The 27,993-nt window shown below is 41.5% G+C and overlaps 1 protein-coding gene and 1 long non-coding RNA gene across 2 annotated transcripts in view; one reads left to right on the forward strand and one right to left on the reverse strand.

Moving 5' to 3' along the window:
* Positions 1 to 19,809, reverse strand: part of PAWR (pro-apoptotic WT1 regulator) — a 67,645-nt gene extending 47,836 nt beyond the window's left edge. Inside the window, exons 1-2 of the mRNA XM_015627399.2 lie at positions 19,704 to 19,809; positions 18,664 to 19,292 (exon numbers count right to left, since the gene is read on the reverse strand). Coding sequence (XP_015482885.1) covers positions 18,664 to 19,137 — 474 coding nt within the window. The 5' untranslated portion in view covers positions 19,138 to 19,292; positions 19,704 to 19,809. The remainder of the gene's footprint in view (positions 1 to 18,663; positions 19,293 to 19,703) is intronic.
* A 280-nt stretch (positions 19,810 to 20,089) lies between these two features.
* The window catches only part of LOC107204394, an 11,495-nt gene continuing 3,591 nt past the window's right edge, over positions 20,090 to 27,993 (forward strand). The window contains exons 1-2 of the long non-coding RNA XR_004497598.1: positions 20,090 to 23,651; positions 23,768 to 23,802. This is a non-coding gene — a long non-coding RNA (uncharacterized LOC107204394). The remainder of the gene's footprint in view (positions 23,652 to 23,767; positions 23,803 to 27,993) is intronic.

The raw sequence follows: 27,993 nt of genomic DNA on the forward strand, positions 1-27,993 counted from the left end.
CCGCAGAACAAAACCTGGGTTACGGATAGTAACTTGGATACAGTCACACACACACACACAAAAGAGAACATTCTCACTCCTCCTGATCTTTTTCCTTGAAAAACCACAACCATCAACATGCAAAGTCCGTTTTAATAAGATAATGTGGGGGGGGGTTTTGGGGGAGCAAAAAAATACTGATTGCAATACAGTTTCTACACCAAGTTAAACTTGTTTGTATTTCTCAAAACTACTATGGAATGTAACTTTGCAAAATCCTACAACACTTGGAGCTGCAACTTTTAAACTGACATTTGAAAAGACATTTAACATTAAAGAGTAGAACTGTACATCTCAATTTGAAAATAAACTCCTGATTTTTTTAATATGATTTGAGACATGCTTGCTTAAAATAATTTCTTAGTTGGTTGCTCAAAACTCACTTTCCTGTTCAACTTATGAGTAGGGCATCAGAATAAAGACAGGCCTTAACATAAAAAAAGAAATTTAAACCAGTCTCATTAAAACAAGGCTTCTCAGCATTCAGTTCCCATCTTTTAGGGAATCTTCATATACATGATAATTAGCTTCCTCAAAGGCTAAGGCTTAAATGTCATTTCTTTGTGTTGTAAATTCTAATTATTCATAGTAAATAAATTAGTGATACTCTTTTATTCCTTAAAGCAATGCAGAATCTTGAAGTAATCGTACAACTGGCAAAAATTAGGAGTTCCAAAAAAGGGAAGTAAAACTTCATTCTTCACATTCCAGTAGACTTAAAAAGGGGTCCATTAACACTAACGGGGAAAGGGCCAGTGACCTAGAACTTTACTTATGGTCCAAAACTATTAATGAAGTCTGAAGAATAAGGAGTAATGGGTATTCAAAATCCCAACTCCTGTGATGTAGCAGGAGAATGAATAAGCTGTGCTCTAATTTACTCTGACATGCAGCACATCATGGCTGCAGAAGCAGTATGTTACAACAGACCATCTTTCAGGAGTCACATTCTTGGGAAACAGCCGATTCCCTAGGATTCTCACACAACCTTTAGTTTAATAGCAAAATACCTTAGAAATAAATGACATATCTGACATATAAGTCATGAAGAAAGAAAAAGAGTTGAGGGAGGAAAAACATGCTATTTAGCCTTACTTGAGGCAAGAATAAAATCAAGTGGCCTTTATGATCACTCTAACTTTATGATTATTATTGAGCTTTATCCCATCTGTAAATTTTAGATTAAGGACACCACAGTTATTCACTACTGGAAGACAGAGACAATTTGAATGTGTTCCTTGAAAAATTCCCCTGAAAAACTGTCAAAAGAAAAAGCTTTTCAGCATCTCAATAGACAGCTCTTGTTCCCTGGAGCATTTTATAGACAAATAAAAGCATAATGTAAACCAGTATTAAAATGACAAAATTATTTTGAGCTTTCCTCAGACTTGCTCAGATTTGGGCTCCACAACTAAATCAAGCACTTTATTCACAAACCAGTGGTTCCACACCATTCTGATTAGCAAAGCAAGAAGAGAGTTTATTTTTGCATTGCCCATGAACAAGTTTAATAACAGCATGACTAAAGAGTCAAATCAAAATCAAAGGAAGAAACTCATTTTCAACCTAGAAACTAAGAAGAACATCACCAAAAAGTACATATCTGAGGATTCACATTGCCCATTAAGGGAAGCTTCAAAAACCCAATAAATTTCATTGGACATACAATTTAGAATTTGGCTTTCTGAATGGAAACCAAGGAAATAAAATACCATACTTGAAGAGTATGCCAAGTTAAGCCAACTTATTCACAAACAGTAGTATTATTCAGCTTTCAGAACCATTCTGCAAAGAAAAACACCGTGCAAGGCACTCTATCACTAAACATGTCTTAAAAAGAACATATATTCTTCTTACAATAGCAAGGTAAGGACTTTCTTATGAGCACAAAGGCAGCCACATAGTTTTTTATAAAAGCAAGCACTATCAGATTATTAAGATATTTGGATAAATTTGAAAAATTAAATTTTTCTGTTAGACAGAATAAACTTAAATTTTAAATAAATAAATATTAAAAATAAATTTAATGCTGTTTTCACATTGAAATTTAGTCTATCTGTAACTGGAGAACAGATACATTTGTATGTGCATTCCATAATTCACCAAGATTATGAATCTCCTAGAAAGCTCTTGTAAGCAGTACTAGACTTCTCTAAAATACCATAAATATGAGAATACATATCTATCCAAATCAGCACTGAGTATTTTTATTACTAAAATACTTCTGGTTCAACTAAAATGCTTCAGGTTAAAGAATGAGGAACAACCTAAAAATTATTTCCTACTTAGAATTACTGCATTAGGGGTATCATTTGTGGATTCATATTGATTTCATTTTTTGAAAAAACAGTCCCTAGGTCCCTGAAACATTTGGAAAGAAAAGGATGTGAGAAAAATGTAAGCTTTTACTAGCTTCTGAAGAAGTTATCTTGAGAAATAGGTAACTCTTCCTTAGTCCTTAATAAAAAAGAAACAACACACACTCACTCTCTGATGTGTGTCTGATGACCAGTAACTAAAGAGAACCAACAAAAAGACACTTCTCTCAGATATGCTGCAGCTCACTTACAACAGGAACTAAGAAAAGCAACAAAAATAATAAGCAATGCTTTATACTCCATTTACTCTTATTTGAACATGATTAAAGTACCAAATCAGAGTAATTTCTGAAACTAGGAAATGAAGTAAACAGCAGGAAAAGGAGCTAGAGGGGTTTTAGAGCAAGAGCACATGAAGAAGAAGGGCTTGTTCAGCCTGCTAAAGAGGAAGTCAAGGAGCAGTTTAATAGCAAGCTTGATCTGAAGGTTAGTTACAAAGATGATGGGAGCCAGGCTGCTCTCAGAAACAGCAGATGATAAAGCAAAGGGTACAAAATGCACCAACTGGATACTAGGAACAATGCTTCAGTAAGAGAGCAGCAGCACAGCACTGGGTCAGGTTACTCAGAGACAGTTGGAGAAACATCATTAAAGGCTTTCAAGCCTCAGTAAGACAAAGCCAAGGCTGACCAGATCCAGGGCTGCTCAAAGTACTGCTCTGAAACTTCCAAAGGCCTCCTCCAATCAACATTTCTATGCACTTACAGAGCCAGCAGGGCTGCTTGATTTATTTTTCATGCTGTCACCCACTTCTCCCCAAAGTGGAAATCTCAGGGTCCACTTGGTTTTTGTTTTTCTTACATTTGGGCAACAATGAGATCAATACTGCTTTTTTGAGATGATTCAGGCAAAGTGTTCTGTAATTCAAAGCTGTGTGTAAAGCAGCATTCAGGCACAAGTCCAAAGATGCATCTAAAAAAATGTGCAGAAGCAAACAATTTGGAAAAAAGAAGTCCACACAAACAAGTAATCAGATGCATTTGAAAAGTGCTCCTAAAATATCCAAAGGAAAATATTTTAAAATCCAAAGCTTATGGTTTTGAAACAGCCAATTGATTCTCTATTATTCATTAGTGGAATGAAGAAAGATGGACTGCTTAAATTGCACACATTTTTCTGGATAGAAGTATACTTCTTCCTGTAACATTTACTAAAGTTACCCATGCCCAAAAAGTGAGCTGCCCTATCCAAATGTACTTTTACTGCTTTCCCTGTTCCAACTCTTACTCTAGTGGCTACATAAACAGATATATAGTAAAGTCACAACTCACACCACACACTATATGACAAAGATTTTATATATACATATATATAATATATATATTTATATAAAAATAATTATATATTATTTGGAACACAAAGGCATTCCAAATGCATCAAATCCAATAAAGGTCAGCTTCCAATGGATTTGTGATCTGATAATTCACTGAAATCAAATCAAAATTGCCAAGATCAGAAAATCTCTCCCTACCATGAATTACTTTCTGCTCCTTTCTCTTGGTGCATTCACTTATATTGCATTTCCTTCTGGTGCATATTAGTTGGATCATCTCATTTTTTGGCCTTTTGTTATGGAATCTGTAGCTATAATAATAATTATAGTAATAGCAATAATAATTACTGAGAGCGGCAACTTTCTCAGATTTAAGGAAAAGAAGAAATCTCAAGAGGATTCCCCAGCCTTCCCCCTTCCATATGAAAGGGCTATTTGATGAAGGCAAGTAAACTTACAATAAATAACTGCAGTAAGCAGTGGCTGTACTGACAAAGGCTATGCTGGAAATGGATATTTGAGCAAAATTAGAAACCAAAGACAAAAATAATGAAATTTTCTAACCAGTTCATAGCAGTGTAAAATAAAATCAGTAAAGTTTGACTTGGAAATTAAGGCTGCCTTCAAATTAAGCTCAAGTGAAAAAAGCACACCCTTGAGTATATTTTAATTTTATTCAGTTCTCAAAACAAACCACACTTGGTCCTCCTCCCATCACATCTGGAAGTGATGTAGCCATTTCTGGTACTGTACTGTACCAGCAGATACAGCACAGAGATTGCAGCGTATAAACTTCACACCTTTTCCTCTTGCTCTTTACTGTCAAGAGACAATAATCAAAGGAGTTTTTATGGGGACTAAACAGGCAGCTGCCAAATGTCTGAAATGGGTAAGCAGGCAAAACAATTCCTTCTGCCTTATTACAGGCCCATTTAAGTGCCTTGCAGCAAAAGGCACTTAAAACAAAAATTCACAAGACTTCACTTAGCTCTATGGTTCTCTTTCCAAATACTTTAAAACAGTTGAGTGGAAATTGTTCCCTCTTGTTATCTTTGGTGCAGGTTTTGGCGCTGTCGAATCATGACATACTCACAACAAGTAAACTGCTCCAACACAGTAGCAACACAACTGTATGGACTGAATTCCTGGCAAGTTCTTTGAGTCCTGGGTCAGTTGATTACAACAGCAGATATCTACTTATATTTCAACAAGAATTGACTCAACCATCATCTTCAAGTTCAACACCCCCTAAAAATCAAGGGATTCAATCCAACTGTGTATAAAACACTCTTACTACTAGATTAAATATTTAGAGGACAGGATTATGTTCTGAACAATAAAAAGACCCTTCTGGAGATAGATGGCATTTTACAAATCCACCTTTCAAGGACAGCTCAATCTTTTGAAGAGGATTGGTCTTGAAAGTAAAAAGCACTCATCTATGAACTCATTTAAATTATAAGCAGCAAATGCATTTAAGCAGAAAATAAGCACATTCTTGCAAAGCTTCCCAATTAAAAAAAGAAAAAAGTACAAAAAAATAAACATCCATGATCACATTTACACAGACTTTCAAGGGTGTTAAAACACTTGACAAACAGTAAGAACAAACAAAAAAATCATCCAAGCAGCAGCAAATGCTAATTTTGTTCAAAACCATACCATTCCACAACTAGTAAAATTGTTTTTAAATTGAAAAGCAAAACACACACATCACACTTTTTTATCCCAACACCACCAGTTCTGAGATCCCGTGTAACACATCATCTGCCCTGGGTGAAGTATATTTAAGTATCTGCAAATCACCCCCCCTCCCTCTTGCCACATTCCCTTCTTCCCCTCCTCACTTTTTCCACTAATACTTTGACATTACTGGCCTCACTAAACTCAATCCTGCAAATTCCTGACATTCATGTCTTCTTAATCTGAAACGTAACTTGAGGAGGTGGTTAACATTTGACCTTTGCTCTACCTCAGACATACCTGGAGACACAAAAAAAAGTCCAAGGCATGCAATGTGCATTCACAGCCTGAAAGGATGTTTTATTTTAAAGTTCTCAGCACAGAATCTTTAAAAAACACCAATCCATTAAAACTTCAAAAGATAATTTAATAAAAAATTTCCCCACAAGCACAGACCTTTGCATAAACATTACAAACTTCTACCAAGAATAAAAACATGAAGAAATAAATAAGATAAGAAGTATATACCCAAGTTATATATGAAATTAAGAAATTAAACAGCCATGGTGAAATTAAGAATTAAACAGCTACCACAACTAATGAAAACAGTCAGTCTCATTTAATTAGACTGGATACTAAACTAGAGAATGAATAACAATAAATCATATATTGATTACAGAAGTGGACATGGTACATAACTGGCTATTAAAAAAATTAGTCAGAGACAAATGACTAAGAAAAATGGAGGATAAGGCTACAAAACAAACCAGAAATAAAACAACCAGGTATTTTGCAAAATAGAAGATCAACCTGTGCTCTAAATGAAGCCAAACAAACAAAGGCTCAAATACCTCTACCCTTTTTTCATCTTTAAGATGAAGTTTTAAAACTGAACTCTAAAAGATTATTCTAGCTTTTATCCACCATCCTACTTTCCTTCATTATACACTCACACAAAAGGACTTGTGAAGATTGTCACTATGCTTTAAATGGGTGCACTTTTAGTGAGGTTTTTTATTGTTGTACTTTGGGAAACAGATTTGCTACAAATTAAATGCTCTCAGTGATCAATAAGAAATGTTGTATTGGTATAACACGTTTTTACCTTAAATGAATTTATCAGGCATATAGGCTTCACATCCTTTCCCCTCTTAATTGCTGGAGTACACTACTGCCAGTATCTGGCAGTGCCAGAATTTTGAGGGAAGAAAGAAAAGAAAGGGTTGGAATACCAGGGATGAACATGATTGCTTCATGAGCCAGTGTCTCTTTGCTAGAATACAGTCCCCATTTTCTGTTATCTCTATCTGCTTCAGGCATTTTGTTTGTCATACAGTTAAGGCATGACCTAACATGCCATTCTGAGACTGTTCTTGTTAAATAAAACCTGTGGCTACCACTGATAAAGGGAATGTCCTCTTACAGACATGATGTATGCCACCTAAAATTTTAGCCAAGTTGTTAAGTCAAAACTTAGTCAAGTTCTTAGAAGCAAAAAAGCGAGAAAATAAAGTGATTTCATTTGTTCTTAAGAAATTTTCATTTTCAGTTACAGTTGCACCTTTCAAATCAACTCGTATCAGTAGCTGCTAACGCATGAAAACACTGACTAGAAAATTCACGATTTTCTCAACTGTAAAATATTTCAAGGAATGTATTTCCATAACTACAAAGCAAGTAAACTGCAAAACCTTTGTTTTCAAACAAACTTTCTCTATATGTAAAACAAAAAAGGAGCAGACAGAAGACATTATAGTCCTCTTTGGAAGGGCTGGAACATACTTTTCTTTCTCCCTTCTGACACTCAAATCCTGCTGCTCTACTTTCTCTTTGTCATGCGCTCACCTCTTTTTTCCAATACAAGTTTTGTCTATCCCATACTCATTTGGCAGTGTTGTGGAAAATGAAGAGAGAATCCAGCCATACAGTCACTGCAGATTTAGAACTTATGCAACCCTTACTGGCTTTTCCCAGTATTCATCAAAAAAGTTTATCTCAGTCCCCAGATTATGAAGAAATGCAAAGGGTTTTATAAATACCACCTCATATGCAAGCACTGGATATGAAATGCATTCAAGAGACCAAATAATTAAAACAAAATTAAGATGAAAACAAACCAATCAACAGCACAATAGAAAATCACCTCTGTTTAGTGGCCTGCTTTTTATTTATCATGATCATCAATTCTCCCCAGACACACCAACAAAATTGTCTCTTCTAAACTGTATCTGTAGTTAGCTATCTTTCCTTATCATCTATTTTTTAGAATATCAGGACATTTGTCATCTTTGTGGAAGTTCTGTAACATTACAGGATAGACACATCTTGAATTTATCCTTCGTTTTAGCCTTTTTTTGTTATTTACTGTGACTTCAGTAAATCTTCTAAATTGCTCCTCACTTACTGCCTCAGGCTAAAAATCCCCAAGCATATTTAAAGAAAGATTATTACAGGTTTATTTTAAAGGGACAGAAACCATTCCATTCTGCCAAAGTGGTACAAAAGCTGTTCTTTTTAACATTGCTCCTTCCAAACTGAGATCTGATAGACCTCAAGCACATGCACCATTGCACAATCTGCACTGATTTAAAACAACTGTATTTATGCAATGTAGTGGCAAGCCCACTAAGCACTCTTAGAAGTGGGAAGCAACACTGACATCCAAAGGTCTGAGAGTCAGCTTGAACATCACTGTATCCCATGCACATCCACATTTTGCATTATTTCCAGATGGAGTCAGGTAAGGTCAGCATGATTTATTAACCATAAGTTAAGCAGTGCACGAGCACCAGCCAGGTCCTTCCACATTGATCCAAGGCCGATCTCAATACAGAACAGCTATTCTCAACCTCAATTAATAAACTGCAGCACCTAAATACAGAGCTGTAGGGATGCTTACACTCATCACAATGGAATAGATATTAACTGATAACTTGTACAATGTAGGTAATCCAGGCTTCAGATCTCATTTTCCGGTCTCTGCTCAGGCCAGCAGTAAGTGATGAAAGCTTCAGAACATAAAAACATGCAAACAACCTCCAGATCATTCTAAATAAATAGACCACAATATTCCCGTTTCCAAATTCTTGGTTTGATTCTGAAATATTCTTGTATCTCATAAAAAATGTAATATGCTATAAGAAGTGTATTTTTTGTATTGAGCTGCTTAGCAACACCTGCATTCAAATAGCCTCTGGGTATCTTTGACAAAAACTGATTTGACATCTGACAAGCTCCATTTTTTAAAAATGAAATGGGATATATTAAAACACCTATTTATGTTTTAGACTAAAGAAGATTGTCAGATAAGGCGATGCTCCTCAGTTTCTGCCTCAGGCTAAAAATAGCTCCTGTATTTTGCTGTAGAAGTCACCTGCCTGAGGTGCAGTATTTCATACAAGGTAATTACAATGCACATCATCTTCAAGAGAATACAAGGTAGGTTTATGTACACTCACTGTACAAGTTTTGTTAATTTTTGTCTTATTTCTATTTTCACAAAATTACCTTTAGTGTTTCTATGTCTTTCTAGCCATTAAGAAGTACTACAGACTTTGTCCTTTTTCAATTCTATTAGTAATGGATCAAAAGAGTAGAGAAATAGGCTGAATGGGAAATTCTTTGACAGATGTGTTAGGACCAACAAAATTCTAGTTATGCCATTCAGGAGTGTCTGAATGCAGGTACCTAAATATTTGGTTGTCAAGTGCAGGTCCCTAATTTAATTGATAAGAATGCTCAAAGTGCCCAGTTCCAATATACTTCATTGGAATGCTTTATCAGAGTACTTAACACACCAAATATATGCTTCTTAAACATTTGGTTGCAGAACTCCAAATCTGAAAACTACCACATTTTTGAGATTACTACAGTCTTTACTACCTTTGTGAAAGAAATGTGACCATTTTCTAGCTCAAACATCTTTAAAAACAAATGACAATATTAGTTAATGACAAATCATTAACTAATAATTTAAGCTCCAAACACCTCTTCCCACCATAATACAGCATAAATTAATGCAATTTAAAATGTGAAAAAAAAAACAACAAAACGTGGACCATCTCAATTTTTCTAACTGAATAAAACCAAAGGACAGCTCTATCAAATGGCTCTATATTCAGTTTTTAAATCTTTCAGCATTTCTAAGCATTTTGCAGACATTTTTAGCTTTTGTCTAATTGAAATGACAATGTCATACAATTGTCCTTTGAAGTACCACATTATAGACCCACACATAAAATCTTTCATCTTGGAGTTGGTGCATTAATTTAAAGAGAACTTTTTACAAAAGCACCTCAGATCTTTTATAGGAAGGAAAAAATGGTAACCTTAAGTATGGCTGTCTCAAAGACAGAAGTTAAACAACTCATTTAGCACAGGTCAAAAATATAATTTTCTACAGGACCAAGTACTTCCATGCTCCACTTCAATTTCCACATTTCAAAATACCTAGATCTTTACTCAAAACACATCTTACTCAAAACTACTCCTCAGAAGGAAACAAACTACAAACAAAGATAAGCTTTTGACTTTGTGTTCTAGAGGCACCTGTAGCAGCTACCAGCTTCAGGAAAAAATCATTAAATAGTAACTGTGAAAAGATAATAGTTACTAAACCAGTACAAAGAACAGAGCAGTCATGTGCATGGAATCTTTGCTGGGTTCTACATTGTGAAGAATGCGTATTATACAAGACAAAATGAGGAGAGTTGATCAGTTAACAGAGGTGTGAGTAAGGTACTGCTAAGTACTGTTTTCTGACCAGAGATCAATATGACTTTTCATATCAGGCTTGCTGAAAATATGAAGTCATGGTCCTATTTCAGATTTGATTTAGTCTATAAAAGTTAATAAGCCTCATCACCACAAATAAAAACTACACACACTCCATCTCAATCTCTGAGTAACAGTCTGGGACACAGACTACAAGCACAACTCCTGCCAAACTTCAAAAAACTAAGGTTAATAAGGCACTGGCAGAGTTCTGGCTGGGCAAAGCACTGCTTCATTGATAAATATTAATAATAACTCCTAGCTCAACCTGCAAAGACAAAGTGTATGGAAGAAATTGAAATGATACTTTGTATCACTGATCACTCTGCTCATTGCATCTTGGAAGTATTCAGATTAAATTTGTTCTAAGAGCAGACTAAGAGATCCTAGAGCTCTTTTGAAATAGCTAATAAGGAATCTTGTTATACCACCTATTTCTGCCAGCTAAAGACTGTCTAGATTGTTGCTCTTCCAGAACACCAAATCCATCTTTTTTCCAACTGTCCTAGGCAGACACCAAGTATAGACCTAAGCTGTTTGCAGCAGTGCACAGCAGGAGACAATGGATGTAAACCTGAAGGACAGACTGAAAGAAAGGAAAACACTTTCATCTCAAGGACAGTCATGTCCTGGTAACATTGCCCAAAGAAGCTGTGAAGACTTCATCCTTGGAGATTTTCAAGGTCTGACCGGATGCAACAAGGTTGAATTAAAGACACCCTGGGGTTCCTTTCAACCTTAATTACACTTAGATTCAATACCCACACAAAGAAAATACCTAGCACTGCCCTGGACTACATTTCCACAAGACTCTCATCTACTAAAAAACTTCTGACTTAAGAGATTCACTTACTTAGGTTTCAGATCAAGAAAATCAATGAAATGTTGCATAAAACACTGTATGAAACCCATACCTAGCACCATTTTTTGTTTGGATGGTTGGTTTTCTGGGGTTGATTCGTTTTGGCTTTTTGTATTTTTGTTTGAAGGTGAGTACCTGTTGAGAGTTAAGATCGGTAGAAATTGCAGATGGCAAGGTATTTTTGTTTCTCTGAAGTTTTGGGGTTTTTTTTTTGTTAATTTCTTTTTTTAAGCTTACCTTAAGTCAGGATGATGTTCTTTTATTTTGTATCAAAAACAGCTTCATCTAAGATGATGTGATTATTACATGGTTGTTACATGTGGTTATTACAGAGTTGAATGGAGAGACCTAAGAGACCTAAATGTTCCACTCAGTTCTTCATAGCAACATGCAAGCAGATCAAATACAGTAAAATCCTGAAATAAAACATCAGGGTTGTGGTTTTTATTTTCATTTCCCATGACCTTGTGTAGCACAGAAAATAAGTCATCCACTTAGTCTTTCAATTGAAATTCTTTAAATACATAACTCCAACTTGGAGGGAAAAAAAGTTGCAGAGCAAACTACACATGAGTTTACATATATGTAATGAATGTGTAAAACTAGATATAGTTTTAAGAACTCAGTACAAATTTGTATGGAACTAACCAACAGTGGCTCTTCTGACTTGCCCTTGACCAGGATTCCCAGGTCCTTTTCCACAGGGCTGCTCTCCAGTGTTACATGCCCCAGTCTGTCTGTACATCCAAGGCTGTCCCACCCCACATGCAGAATCCAGCACTTGTAATTTTCAAACTTCATAGGGTTGGTGATTGCCCAGCCCCTATATTTGTCAAAGTCCTTCTGCCTTCACGGTAATCAACAGCTCCTCCTAACTCAGTGCCATCAGCAAACTGACTTAGCATTCCTTCAAGCCCTGTGTCCAAGTCATTTAGGAAGATGCTGAAGAGCACAGGGCCAAGGACAGAGCCCTGCAGAGCCTCACTAGTGACAGGTCACCAGCCTAACCCACATAACCCTTTGCTCACAGCTGCTCACCCACTGCGTGACATGTTTATCCAGCTGTGTGCTGGACCTTTTGTCCAGAGGATCCTGTGACAGACATCATGGAAAGCTTTACCGAAATCCAAAAAGATCGCAACTGGCATCCACTGATCAACTGGGGAGTCGCCTTGTCAAAAAAGGAAATTAAGTTTGACAAGCAGGACTTGTCCCACATGAACCTGTGCTGTGATCAATGCCTGCATTGTCCGTCAGGTGTTTCTCAATAACTCCCAACATAAGCCTCTCCATAATTTTACCAGGAACTGAAGTGAGACTGAGACCTGTGGTTATCAGGGGCATCTTTCTGGTCCTTCTGGAAAACTGGGGCATTTGTCAAGTTCCAGATGATTTGGACCTTTTGAGATTCCCGAGATCATTCAAGAATCATCAAGAGAGGTCTCGTGATGACATCAGCCAGCTCTTGATGCCTTGGATGAACTCCATCAGGTCTGATAGATTTTGAGGGATTCAGCTGAAGAAGGAAATCCTGTACAAGATTGGGGTTCACTGGGAGTTTACCATTCTCACAGTCATGGTTCTCCAGCTCAGGGTACTGGGACTCCAAGAGACCACCACCAGTGTCAAAGACTGAAGTGAAGATACCATTAAATGTCTCTGCTCTGTCTACATTCCAGTTTGTGAGGTGACCATCCTCATCACATATATTATTTCTGCACTGACTTTTGCTATTAACATATTTTTAATAGCCCTTTTGACTGTCTCCCACAGTTCTGGCCAGCTTCAATTCTGACTGAGATTTAGCTACACAAATTTTCTCCTCACAGAGGTGAAACAGCATCTTTACGATCCTCCCATATCGATGAACATTGCTTCCACTGGACATACACCTTCCTTTTTGCCTTAGCTGCAGAAGATCCATGCTCAGACAAGTCAGCCTTTTGTTTCACATGCTTGACTTCCAATATTTCCAAATTACCTGCTCCTGTACTCTTAGAAGGTGGTACTTAAGTACCAGCACTGATAGACCACAGCACCTCCAAAAGAACCTTCTCAAGGGACCTTACCCACCAGCAGCTCCCTGAGCAGCCTGAAGTCTGCTCTCCTCATGTCCATTTTAAACTTCACGGTCACTATGGCCAAGATAGCCACCAGTCACTCCACTCCACTCGCAAGCCCTCTCTGAGGAAGGCAACAAATCAAGAAGGGCACCTTTCCTAGTCAACTCCTTTAACATCTATCTCAAGAAGTTATCATCCAGGTACTCTAAAAATCTTCTGAACCTGTTTGTACCAGCTGTGTGGTGCTCCCAGTTAACATTTGGCAAACTGAGGTCCCCCCATAAGAACAAGGGTGGCTGATTTATAGATATCCTTTAGCTCCTAAAGGGTAACTCATCAGTGCTGTCCCGGCTGGGCTGCCTACAGAAGATTTCCACAATGAAGTTTGTCCCTTAAGCCTTAGTAGCTCTAACTGTGCCATTGCTAATTCCAAGCTCCATACATTCCAGCCCCTCTATTACCTACATCACCTTCCTTGCCTATCTCTCCTGAGGAGCCTGTAATTGTCCATTGTAACACAGCAGTCACAGGACTCATCCCACCAAGTTTCACTTGTGGCCCTGATGTCACATCTCTGGGACTACAAAAGCTCCTCTTGCTGTGTGCATCGGTGTAGGAATGTTTCAAGTGCAGTTCATTGTAGCCAGCATCTCCTGGGGATGACTGAAGGACCTCATGAGCATCCATCCCATCAAATTTTGCCATGCAGTTCCATTGCTTATCACAGGCAAACCTGGTTTTCCCCCAGGCTTGCCAGTGATAAGCAACAGGATGGGCACACCAGGCTTGGGAGGTACACTCACAGTGATTTAGAAGCTGCTACATGGATTCTGGGATTGAAAGTTTTCCAGACTTTTAAGTTTATTAAAAACTTAGTTGTGATTGATTTTTTGGCCAAATAACTTCCAGTACTTAGCTATGTCAGGATATTAAAGCATACTCTTAAACAAAATAAAGCTTAAAAAAAAAAATAAAGATGAGCTTACCATGTGCTAAAAGAAGATGGAAAGAAGAAAAGATGCCTTTTGAACAGGTATTGTCAAGAGACTTGGTAAAATTCACAGAGTTCACAAAGGTATTAATAGCAAAACAAACTGAACACAATCTCAATACAATTCTTTTATGGAACCTGAAAATGCTTGTATTCACCCTGCCACATGTGAAGGAAGAACCATAAATGTAATCCTAGTAAGAGGTGTTCACTAGACAAAGCCATCAGGAGAATGGTCTAACCTATCATGAATGGTTATCCAGGTCAAATAAATGTATTTCAGACTTCCATTATAACACTACTACATCTGCATGAATGGCACGGGTATTGTGCAGGGTTTTTTTCTAGTACTTTGAACAACCACTTATTCAGGCTCTTTTTTCCCCCAACACGTACAAAAAGAAACAAGTTGTTTTACAATACAACAGATGTTAGACAATGGAAAGACACTACCTCATTAATCTCAAGATATAACATGAAGGCACTTTAATCCTCAGGTATGGAATCACTAAGAAAGATAATGCTGAAGGCAAATTTCTAATCAAAAGAGCTCAACAGCTAGTACAGGATTCCACTCCTCTCTCTAGTTTCCAGCCATTCAGAGAAGGATTTCAATTCCTTTACAACACACAGATTAATTGCCGTGCCTGATACATGTAGCACGTAGTCTCCTCAGCTGAGCACACTGGACTTCTCTAATAGCAGGAACTCTTTCCCCACAGAAAGCACCCCCTGCTCTGCCTACTCCCAAGGCTGTTGTTCAGTAGGACACTACCAAGCACCACGTATGCAGTGCCTTCTGAACACACAGGCAGACTCCTGACAGGAAACCATCAGTGAGGTTGCAAGAAGTTATATCCTTACTGCTGTTCATAAGACAAGAGATGAGCACAGACTGGCTGAACATCTTTTGCAGAGTCCATATTTGAATCACTTCCACCTTTCACTCCAGTATTTCCCACAAACAGGTCAGGAGACTGTTGTGTTTCGGGTCTGGCAGCCTCAGGTACAAAATACACAGAGCAGTGTTCCTTACACCTTGTAAAATCATTCATCACCCTGTTATTAACAAAAGAACACTTCCCAACTTAGAGGACTTCCATCTGGTTAAGTAAAAATGTAAACTTTATCTATACTGCACACAATACATAAAACCCAGCTAGATAACTGTCCTTCCTAAATGAGCCAAGATTTTGAATACACATATACCTTTTTAAAAAAGGTAACCACAAAAATACTTGTTATTCTCTTTTCTGGAGTTCAGGGGAAAAAAAAAAAAACTTACACAGCTATACCTGCATAATCCTCAAATGTAAAGTTACAGGAACTAAAGCTGCAGTTTCACCAGTGCAGTTTGATCTGATTGGAGCCAGACATAATTATTATAACCATGCAAAACCTAAGTCTCACCCTATATATGGATCCTCACAAAGAACTGTGAGTGAATAATGGGAACTCTGTGTTTCTTAAATAGGCACTAGCACAACTGTATATGAGAAAAAAGCTGCAAGTAAACACAACACCTGCATCAACTGAGCACCTGCAAACAGAGAAACACATTCTAAACATAACTAAAAATGGTTATAAAATCTAATATTTAAGGAAGGAAGCATACATAGTAATGATAATTGCATATAATTCAGTTACCTTTTACAACCTGAAGAATTGTTATGAATCAACAAAACCCAAATCCCATAGCACTTACTATTTAGAGCAAATCCAGCTCTCAAGAAACTACTTCACAATTGCTGAAAAGAAAAACATTGTGTTTCCAAAGCCATTTTCAAAAGTCACCATTACTCAGATAAGCACTAGAGCTGAGAAGGTAAAAACCAGCCCTTACTTTTATCAAGGTGGTCTCTAAATACAAAGCATTGTAAACTGCCAACCTGTCACCATCTGTTTTCACAGCTTCCACTGTAGTTTCTACCCTTTATCAACGTTTATACAAAATACACTGAAGAGACAAAACTCTTCAAGAACTGGCCCTATTACTTTCCCATTGAACAGGAGAGAAATTAATCATTAATGAGTAATCTTCTAACATTTTTCATGCCTGTTTCAAGATAACTGAGAGAACACAAACTCTTCGTATTCTCCCATCTATCCTATCAATAAATTCTCCAGCTGCATTGCAAATGAAATTAAATCCTAATTCTTTGGGGCAAAACCTATTTTTGTATTAAATTTTGGGCAGAAAAGCTTTTAGGCACTTTGTATCTTCTTGGAGTGCATTTTTTTCAATAGGTACCTATTTCAGTTTCAGAGGATCTTACTGGTCTCCACCACAGTGGCATGATAATCATCAGAGGGAGATATTCAGCATAAAATGCCTACTTTGGAGACAAAAATTATTTTCTTGAAAAGCAAGACAATGAAACACCGAGGAAAGCTCTAAAATAACATCTCCTGAGAAATAACTTTTAAACATACACCATGAAGAGCTATAAGTGGTAAAACTCAGTGTGTACTACTACCAAGTCACTACGTACTGCACAGTAAAGCTATGCCTAGCACCTGGTGAGAAAGACAGCAAGAAACTGGAGTGTACTCCAACAAGCCATCATCTACATCACAGCCTTCTTTTGTCTGAGAACTTCAGCTGACCAGGTTGAATCAATACTTGAAAACATTTTCTCATGCCTCTCTGTAGTTGTATGAAAGACATGACAAGTAAACAGTCTGCAAAGCATTAACCGGTAAGTAGGTACTCACATTTGACACTGGAGACTGTTTTTGAAACTGTTCACTACCAGGAATGGTCTAGTGTTCCCTAGCTAAACAATTCTTAGGAATGCATGCAGCAATGAATAAAAACATTTAAGAAAGGTTAAATACTGAGAAGAGATAGCTCTGCATAAGTATATGCTGGTAAAAAAATGCAACACTTACTAGTAGCAAGCTTCCACAATGACACCTTGTACAACTGTTATCTACAGTTATTAAAATTTGACCCTAAAAACGTGATGAAATGCTTAATTGCTAGTTATAGAAGCAATTAGCATAAAGGTACAAGCAGTTTCCAAGAGGTGCCAACACGTGGTGACACTCAGGAAAGTTTAGGGAGCAGGTGAGAACTTGTTTCTCAATGCCTAAATATGTTGCCCTTAATAAACAGAGATATCCTTAAAAATGCAGCAAATTCAAAAACAGGATTCTAATGGCTGCTGAGCAAGGAATGTGTTTTCCTGGAAAGCAAGACTTATTTTGAGTAATACTTCAACAAAACAAACAGAAACCTCAACCACCACCAAACAAGCAAACCCCAAACCACACCACCCAAAAACTACCACAGGAACAGTAGTTCAAAAAACTAGTTCAAAGAACTAGGACATTAGCCTCAAAGAGCAAAAAGAAACCCACCGCTCAAAACCAAGCAACCAAAGAGAGTACAACTAGAGAGAGAGTACACAACAGAGACCCCTAAAACATCACGTCATACAACCCCTGCTGCAATGTGCAAAACCATTACTGGCTGGGCTAGGAGGAGTTCAATTAGAGAGGTAAAGATGCAACATTTTAAGGTTCCTATAAAAGGCACAAAAGGCAGGTAATTTAGGGGGAAGTCCATGTAAAACAAACAAGGTGCAGTCTATGAGGCTTGCACATTCTGAAAAAAAAACCCTAAAAAGAACTCACTTGTATTCACCACTTTACAAAACAATGATACTGAAGACCTACGCCAAAACCCTTTACTTCAAACTAAAGAGTTTGCAAGTAATTGTTCTCAAAACCCACAGTTATAAAGATTTCTATTCTTCCTGAAACTCATTTCTCAGCCTTCTAAGACCACCTCACATGAAAGAGTGTGCTGTGAAACTGCCTAGGATGTCAGAAGTAAAGGTTAGTAACTTCAGGTGTGAAGAACACAATGTAACCTTCTCCTGCTGCTTCAGAAACAAAGATCTTCAATTGTCTCTAGTTACTTTGATAACCAATAATATTATCCAAAAGAAATACAAGTTTTTTTTCTACAAAAATATGGTGATCACCAATACTAGTGCAAAACTGTAGACAGAAATCCAACTCTGCTCAAAGTTTCCTGTGGCCTTTCTTCTTAACTGCAAAACAAGCTAAAAGCTTAGTTATCATTCTTCTGAATTCCTCTAGGAGTATTACAAATCAGTGCCAGATTTTTATACTAGTAGCAAACCACAGAGGACAGTTGTGTTGGCTGATAAAAATATCTTCCTCTGCCTCAAAAAAATGCTCTGTAAACCACTACATTTTTTCCAGTGCAGGAAATTCTTTTGTGTTCCAAACTGAATAATATTTACACCTGAACATCTATTCCAAGCTGATAAATCAATTTTCTCTCATTACTACTGTTTTGACCATATTGTAACAGACATGTGTCTCAGCTCCAAAAGCTTCGAGCTTACTCTGTCGACAAGAAGCTACTTAAAAAAAAAAAAAAAAAAAAAAAAAGGAAAAAGCCGCAAGTTATGACAGGTCTAACTTATTTAGGATAAATGACACCTCCTCTGTCGGTCGCTTGGGATGCCGCCCTGCCGCGATCCCCGCGCGGCCCGTCCGCTGCCGCCCGCAGTGCGGGGAGAGCGCTTCGCCCCCTCGGCGGCCGCGCCCCCGTCCCCGCTCACCTCGGCGGCCGGGATGTTCACCACACCTGTCGACCTCCTCTTCTCCCTCAGCTTCCTCTTCTCGATCTGCCCCTTCCCCTTCCTGGAGCTGGGGCCCGAGCTCTTTCCCTTGGCGGCCAGCTTCTCCTCGCCCTCGGGGGAGCCCGGTGCGGCGGCGGGCTCGGCCCCGCGGCTCCCGGCGAGTGCCGCCGGCGGCTCCTTGGCGGGGGCGCCGCGGCCCAGGCTGGCGCTGGCGAGGCCGAGGCAGTTCAGCGCCCCGCCGGCAGGGGGCACAGCGCGCTCGGGGGGCAGGCTGGTGCTGTTGTTGTTCAGCTCGGCCGAGGGGCCGCCCCCCGCAGGACGGGGCTCCCCCCCGCCCGGTGCGCCCGGGGCCGGCGGTGCCTGCTTCGCCCGCATCTTCTCCCGCTTGGCTTTCCATTCCTCCAGAAAGTCCGTGGTGCTGCCCCCGGCGCTGCGGTAGCCGCCGGTCGCCATGTTCCCGGCGGGCTGGACGGCGAGAGCGCCCCACCAGCACCGCTTACCGCCGCCCGCCCCGAGGCGGCTCTGCTGCCGCCCGGAGAGGAGAGGTCCCGGCGGGTCGGGCGGGAGAGACGGGGGCGGGGAGAGAGGCTCGGAGAACAACAAACACCCTGGAGAGAAACAAAGGAGGGGGGGGGACGTGAGCCGACCCGCCGCGCTGCCCATCCCCGTCCCGCCGCCCCGCGAACTCCCCGGGAAGCCCCCGGCCCCAGGGGACGGGTCTCCATCACCGCCCGCCATCGCAAGCTCGGCTCCCACGGCTCGGACCGCACCGCCCGGCCCCGGCACGGCGCCCCTCGCTCCCCGGAGCTCCCCTCAGCGCGGGGCCGCCCGGCGGCAGCCGCCTCCTCCTCCTCCGCCCGCCCGCTGCGGCCACGACGGCCGCGCAGCGCCGTCCCTCGCCCCGGGCCATCGGGTGCTATCCCCCCGAAGCCGGTGCCATCCCCCCGCCACCAGCTCGCCTGCCCAGGGAGCCGCGTTCCCGCTCGCAGCAGGGCGGGGCGAGCGCGGCCGGCGCTCACCTCCCGCCCGGCGGGGCCGCGGCTCGGGCGCTGCACAGCGCCGGCGGCACCAGGTGAGCGGCACCGCCTCCCGCCGTCCCGGAAGGAGCGCCGCGGCCCCGAGCCTTCCCCAGCTCCCTCCCCTTTCCCCATCGCGGCGCGGACACAGCCGAAGCCAGGGCGGAAACTGCCGAGATAGCCTCGACAATGGGGTGAGGGCGGGGAGGCCCCGCCCGGCCCGGTGCGGGCCGCGACCCCACCGCCAGTGCCCTGGCACCTGCCCCGGGCAGCGCCGGCGCGGGAGCGGACACGGACCTCGGCGCTCCCGAGCAGCGGCGGCGAGGGCTGGAGAGGGCGAGGGGCGCCGCGGCAGCAGCGGAGCGGGGATGAACGGGCCGGGACTCTGCTGGCCCCGGCCGCGCTCCGCTTCCCCGGCGGCTTTAACGAACGGCGGGCGGGGGCTGTCGGAGCCCCGCCAGGAGGGGCCGGAGAAGGCGGTCTGGTGTCACTCCCCTCCGCGGGGGCTTCGCCAAACCCGCCCGCACCTGCCGCAAAGCCTCGGCTGAAGGGCCCCGACGTGCGGCCGCTTCCCGCGGGGCAGGTGCCGGGCGCGGCCCCGGGGCGGAGCGGCGCTGCCCCCGGCGCTGTCCCCGGGACGAGCCGAGCCGAGCAGCCCGTGCGGAGCCCGGCGCTGGCAGCCCGCCGCTCCGCTGGCAGCAGGGACGGCAGAGCCGGCTCGGGCTCGAAGCGTGGTGCCGCCGCTGCGCTGTACAGCGGGGTCGGGGCACGGAGGGAAAGAGCCCGAGGTCAGTGACTCCCGCAGCAGAATGACTTCCTCTGGGCCGCGCCGGTGCTGGGCAGGCTGCTGCTAGCCTGGTGGAAGTCACTCCCGCGGGCGGAAGGTTGGGAAAGATCCTGTGTTTGCCTGACGAAGCCAGGATTCAAGGGGTTTCCGCCAGTCACGCTGCAAAGACTTGACAGATGTCTCGTTTATAAATAATAACAGCCGTAGGTGGGGAAACCTGACTGGCTTAAATGTTAGGAAAAACGAAAATGCAAGGACCGCGGTGGGAGCACGTGCTATCTGTTGAACAGCTTGAGTAGGTGATAAGATGGGTAAATCTGCACGCAAAACTGAAGCTTCTTTTGGTTTGCCCGAATTCACTGTGGCTTAGTAGCGCCCCGAAAACTGATCGTGGTACTTTTGAAAATCACGGCTTTCAACAGATTTGTGGTTTGGTTAATCCTGCTTTGTAAGTGGTATGCTGGGGAAAGGAGTGCATCGGTGCCACCCTTCCACCTGGCTAAGGACAAGATATAGGCTTATATCGGTCGGAGGAAATCCGTATAGCCTGGCTTAACTAACTGAGAGCACGTGATCACCTTTCCGTCACCTCTTCTCCCTTTTTCAGACTCTTTTCAGTCCTAAATTTGTCCACCTAGTTAATAAAATTCAGTAGTGCTTCAGAATATAAACTTCGCAAGGGTTTTTGGTTTCTTTTTACAGAAAAAAAAAAAAAAAACTCAAAAAGGTGATAGGGATAAAAAATATCTAGCAAAATGGAGCTCCAAATATCTGCTGCTAGGCTCTGTGCACAATGTAAATAACAGGATTAGTCCATGTAGCCACTTGTGCTTTAAGTAAGTCTCACTCCCTTCTCTTTCACAGCAGTGGACACAATCTCACCCTGCCAACCTTCTCTGCCCTTCTGATGATCATTCATTTACTTGGACTTTTCACTGAACTCATATCTGATTTCTGCTCTGGTTTGGATTTAGGGGTGTTTTTGGTGTGGTGGTTGGTATTGATTCGTATATGTGGAATTTAAGGTGCAGTTTCATCACTGCTGACAAAAACTTGTCTTTCAGGCCAAGGGAAAATCCCCAAACAAAACCAGCTAGTTCAGTGTTGGTTTGGAAAGTTGTAAATAGGCAGAAAAATAGATGGTAAAAACATGGATCTGCACTAACGCTACTCTTTACTACTCAGCAGTACAAAATTAGTAAAGTTGGTCCTAACAAAAGTTTTGAGTAAGCATTCTCCTGAAGAAAAAATTCTTACCTGCACTCTTATCTGTAGAGCTTTTAAATTAGACAAGTACTCAATTGTATTTCTAGAAAATATAATCTAGAAAAAGGATTTCTCATATGAGTTATTGTCTTTCCTGACAGGAAAATTTTTTCCATTTATCCAATGAAGAGCTTTTCTTGAGAGAATCGTGTAACTGTGACAATAACAGTGTTTCACCCTCATAATTACACACCTTGAGCAGCACAGCTGGCCAAATATTAGCAAAAAAGTCATATTAGAAAGTTGTTACTTACAGCATGCTGTGTACCTTGAGAAATGTAACAATGTGTTTTAGTTCTTAGGACACCCTTGGTTCTCTGTTACCCCAGAGAGATGTCATGCCAGCTGTCCCCTGAGCCCTCTCTCCGTGGCAATCTGTAGAAGCTAGCAAGGATTAGATGTGCTTGTACTGCTTCACGTCCCTTGTGCCCACTTTTCTTATGTGTAGGAGCTGACATGTCCAGGCTTTAGCTGCATCTACCACTACTGTTGGATTTTTATCTCTTTACTATAAAAACCACTGTGAGCTTATTTTTCGGTTTTTTTGGTTTTGTTTTGGTTTTGGTTTTTTGGGTTTTTTTTGTTGTTGTTGGTTTTGGTTGTTTTGGGGTTTTTTTGTGCCAAAAAGGTTTGTTTGCCTTATAGTCTGTTATAAATTAACAGAAGTTATGTTGTGGTGAGTGAGGTTGGGCTTAAGTGCCCAATACAAAAATGCTGACTGTCAGATGTTTGCATCTCAATAAGGTTGTCTGTGCTGGAGAGATTTCAGGGATAAAGTCCCAAATAGTTTAAGTATCACACTGCATGTTTTTCTCTGCCACAAGGGAGAGCAGCTAAATAGCTTGCAAACATTTTTAGAACAACACTTTTCTCTTTTCTTACAAAGAAAAAGAAATCTTCAGGATATTCTTAAATCCTAGAAATACAATTCATTTTATTAGCTACATTTTAAACTGGTGTAATGATAAGGGTCCTTAAGCCTTAAGATATTGGTTTTTATATATCCTGGAATGATATTCTTCCCTAGAGGTAAAATTACCACCAGGATTGGGTAGGATGATCTTGATCTCCTTTGCCATGGAAGAAATACTTCATTTTTCGATTTAGAGTAAAACCCATAGTTCATTCTTAAATTCTGAAGGAAATTAAGTGCCTTTTGGGGTTGGGCACTTCAAAGCTGCCTCCTTTGTAAAGGAGTTGCAAGCTGCTTGAGAGCTTTATAATTTCTTCTAGAGATTCAACCGAATTATCCAGCCTTATTAAGGTTCTGAATTCAGGTTTATCTGAACCATGATCTTTTCTGAAATGGCAATTTTCAAGGGCTGGAAAATAAAATAGAGAACATAATAACGTATTAATGGCTGAGGAAATTAAGGACAACATCCAAATTCTTGCCTAATGTCCATTTACTTGTTACCATCATGTTCTGAGCTTAGCAAACATTTGTTATATACACTCATGCCTGTATGTTCTTCACTGAAACACTCCCTCCATCTCACCCTCTTCAGTATCTCTCCCCAAAGTCTCTGTTGACTTTACTGCGTTCACCTGTCTGATTTTCAAACACACATGCTCTTCCTTCTGCTCCAGACTTTACTTTGCGACTGCTTATTACCTGCATTTCCATGGAACTCTTCCATTTAGTGCACCTGTCTACTGCTTCCCATATGGATCCCCTTTGAAGTTCATTCACTCAGCATTCTTCATCTTTCTTCTCCCAATCCAAACTTTTTCAGTCACATACTTGCTCCACCTGCTTTATCACTCATGCTTTATGAAATGAATTCTGTTTCTGTGCAGATGACTTCAAAGGTGTGATGAGAGTGTTTTCTGCCACAGTTCCCAGTCTGGCTCTGTCAGAGGGTCTGTTGCTGCTGCTCATGTTCTGCACCATGGGGGTATGGAGCAATGACTTGGCTTGTCTTACCTCCTTGCTATTTGTGGTGAGGTTCAGCCAGGGTAGTTTTGACAGAGTTTATTGAGCAACTGTGGTTCCTCTTTTTCATCCAAACAGGTACTCTGGAGGGCCAGATTTGAACAGTGAACCAGGTGAGTATGCCCTAGAGCAACTTGTTGAGGAATAGGTAAAAACAGACACAGAGTTAAAATGTTTATCAGCGAGGTATAAGGAAGTAGAGGAAAAGTTGATGCTGATGAGCCTCACAGCACTTGGGAAAGAAGGGAGGAAAAGGTGGATGCTGTAAGGCAGGCTGTAAGTATGCTTGGGGACCCATTTGCAAATGGCATAGAAGCAATTCCCCTGAAGGGAGATCAGGAGGGCCAGGATATGATCACAATACAAAAGGAGAACTTTTAAAAACCATTTTTCCCTATTATGAAGGAGCCTAGGGAGCATCTTGCAGCAGAGCTCTTCACTATGACGGATCCATCAAAATTAAAGAATTGTAAAGAAACACAACAAATCAAGAAAGTGAAAAATAACAAATTGCCAAAATGAGTGGCAGTGATAAAGTAGCAGATGGAATTCAGTGTAGGTAGACATAAAGTAGACATGGACTTGTGTTGGAACAAATTTTCTAAGAGACAATACCACCTGGAGATAGTTGAGCAGCACAGTTGAACTAAAATGCTCCTTCAGAATGCCTGTACTTCCTTGCCTTATGAATACCAGGCAGCATAACTCAGAGGCATTGGATTTGGCCATAGGCTGGTTTATTAGTCCAGCTCCAGACCTGCCCTTTTGAGAACAAATAGAGATGCTTTGCTCTCTTTGTATTCCTTCATAAGAGAGCTCTCTAGTCTTATGGATATAAGCAGGCCTTGGGTGTTTTCTAGGGCCTTTGTGCCATGTTCTCCTCGAGAGTCCTGAGTTCTTACCTAAATGGGCAGCTGGCCTGCTGCCACCTTCATTAGTGGGGAGGCTGCCAGGTTACCCCACTGCTGTGCCATCTCAGATACAGTCTATCACCTTGGCCATAAAGAGCTGGCTGTGCCTCTACATGTGACAGAAATAATAACATAGGTGTAAACTTCCTTATAAGATAACCTCAAGTTATCTGAATAACGCCACCTTTGCTCCTTTCTATGATGTTTCCAGCACCTATGGAGCCTACTCATTCTTTTTAAAGACAGCAGCTTCTGACCGTACACCTGCTTTAGTTTTAAATTAGTTCTAAATTTTTAGATTCAGAAGATTAGTTCTTTAGATTAGATTTAGATTAGTTCTTTAGTTTTAGGTTTAGTTCTGTGAGAAACAGGGAGTTGGACGCAATGATCCTATGAGTCCCTTCCAACTCAAGGTACTTCTGTGACCTCTATGCATCTAGCTCACAAGTATAAAACATTGTTAAAAGGATTTTTTGTCTGCACCAAAGACAATTCTGTTCCTGCCTTTCTGTATCTCCAAATGTAAGCAGGCAAATGAATAATTAGAAACCAAATCCAGTGGTTCCTGGCTCACTGTCAGTCTGTGTCTTGTTGGTACTGGTTACAATTCATAATCCTTCAGGGCTGTTGTGGTTTTAGATTTTTTGGATTTTTTAATTAATAGCACTCTAACTCATAAGAATTATTTTGATTTTTTGACAAACCAATACAAAGTCAGTAAAAATTAATTAGGCCTCTTGATTGTTACTGTGTACTTCCTGGTTAAACTGTTACGCCTCATCCTTTTGATCTAACCTTGTTCAGGTGATGAGTTGCACGCAGTAGGAAAGTCCAATGAGGACAAAACTATGCCCCAAAAGAATCATAATTAAGGCTGAGGGATCTCCTCAGAGAGCTGACTAAGAAGCTTGGCCTTTGCTGAAATGCAGTAGATGATGCATGCAGAATTTAGTGTGATGGCTTTTTACAATGCTTTGTTTGAGCTATCCCTTCAATTGGAGGTTATTTTTCTCCTGCAGCACAATATTTCTAGGGCCTACTGTGCTTCATATGACACCATAATGAAGTTGCCTTGGAAAAGGAATCAGGCAGATATTTCAGGAATTTAGTACTGGTTATTAGTAGCAATCATCTGGAAGTGTCCAAAGCAAACACAAACAACAATCAATCAATGGCAGTAACGTGTCAGTGAGTGTAAGCAGAGGAGGGAGTTTAGAGTGAGTGTGTATGAAACCAAACAGACTACAAAGGAAGCAAATAGTTTAAAGTACATAAATAAAGAATGCATCCTATTGTTAAAATTTTGTTGATACTTTATGTTACAAAATTTATTTCAGTGATGCACCTTTCAAGATGACAGGCTTTAAATACATATTTAAGTTTAAAGTTCAAAGTTACTTGAGAGAGGACAAGCTACAAATTTCAACAAACCCACATCCAATGCTCAATTTATTTATTCCCTAGCGTTAGGACCCCTTATTGGTTTGCTTTATTGTAAGACACTCAAAATGAGACGAAGGAAAACTAGGAAATAGTGAATTATGCCTGCAAACACCTTGATGAGTTAAAAATAAGAAGTGTAAGACCTTTCACTCTGGAAACTGTTTTGAGGTATGGAGCCTATGAAAAATAGTGCCGACTCCTGAGGAGGGGAATAACTGGATTGAGTGGGAACAGGTGACTCTTAGGAGTGGGCTTAGTTTGTGGTAAAAAACTTACCCTTACAGATAACCAAGAGTAGGTGGGAACTCATTGGCTGGGTAGAGACATTCCTGCTGGGCAAAGATTAGACTATCAGTGAAAAAAGCAAAAAAGATCCAGTGGTCAGGAAAAGATTAATGGGGTCTTTGAAACCATTAGGGATCTAAAAAGCTCCGGATAAGGCTGTGCGAGGAAAGGGGAGTGGGAGGTGAGGAACAGAGGCTGAGGGAGAGCATGCAGTGTTGAGGCTGCTGCGCTTGCGGAGTGAGGAATTGTGGACAGCAGAGAATTCAACTAATGACAGAACTGTGGAGCAGTGAGCTCTGGAAGAAGTAACCAGTGATGAGATCTGCAGGGTGAAACAGGAGAGAGAAGGGGAAAGTGCAAGAAGCAAGCAGAAGGATAGGAGGTGGTCTGAGGGGCTGCAAATAGGCAGCAACTACAAGAAGAATGTGAGGGCTGGGATCTGAGTGTCCAAAGGGGAGTTTGGATGGTCAGGATGACACTCAGGAGCAACTGAGAAAACCGACCGCTGGGGAGAGGAGGAGATGGAGGAGAGGCTGCTCTTTCCAGCAGCTGTGGCATGTCGATAAGCTTGTAGTGACTTGTTGGTAAAATATGAAGGAGTTCTTGCACTCAGTGCCTGCATGTAGCAATCCTGAGTGCCACTCCCCACACAAAGGGAAATTTAGACACTGCTCAAAAAGAAGAAAGTGACTTCTGGGTTTTTTTATGTCTATCTCCAGGGATAACAGGGAACGTAATTAGATTTCAAAGCCCTCTCTTGCACAGAAAATAATTATATATGGTGGCTTGGAAATAGGGCAGAAGCTATGCAGAGCTGAGGAGAAAAGGTTGAGGAGACCAGAAAGATGCGAGCGGCCACGGCGTACTGCACCAGAGAAGGGGCTGAAGGGAGAACTCCAAGGACCTCACAGCTTACAGAGCACTCTGGTCACACAGTGAAGCAACACACAGATGATACTGAAAAGGGACTGAGCAATAAGGAGTTAACCAGTTTCGCCATTTCAGCCAAGTGCAGTGCTGCTATGAACCGCTGATTTGGCAACTTTTGATATGGAGGATTACTTTTTTTGCTGTGCCTGTTCTCTGTAGCAGAGCTGTCCTGTGGTGCCCGGTGCGTATCCCTGGTCTGTCTCCTCTCTCAGTACGGGAGCGCTCCCTGTGCACCGGGTGCCTGCCCGCACTCACACGGGTCCGTCCCGCCAGAGCCACTGGCCAGCCCTCCTTGGGTTACACTTCTGTCTCCTGACGGCATGGATTTCAGCTCACCAGCCGAGCCAAGCGCACTATGCCTTTCCCAGGGCCTCAAGCTCCTTTCGCAGGCTTTCAGTATAAGATATTTAAAAGTAGTCCTTGCCGCCTTCAAACAAACCCAGAGCGTTCCTTTTGTCGATGAATTTGAGATTGCTGCTCTCTGCCACGCTTCATCGGTCATACTAGAGCTGGCTCCGTTTACAACAGAGGCAGAGTTTCCTCCAGGCACTGCTCCTGCTGCCGGTGTGGAGGGCAAGGCGGGGGGGACAGGTGAAGAAGCCGTGCTGCGCTCCCAGCCCCACAGGGAGCTGTGCCTCGCTGCCTGGCCAGAGCTGGCCGGCAGCAGCTGTCCCGCGGGGAAGCTGCGGGAGCCCGGGAGGAGCCCCAGGGGAGCCCAGAGGAGCAGCCCCGGAG

Source organism: Parus major, chromosome 1A, assembly GCF_001522545.3.
Source record: "Parus major isolate Abel chromosome 1A, Parus_major1.1, whole genome shotgun sequence".
In the NCBI taxonomy this organism is placed as follows: domain Eukaryota; kingdom Metazoa; phylum Chordata; class Aves; order Passeriformes; family Paridae; genus Parus; species Parus major.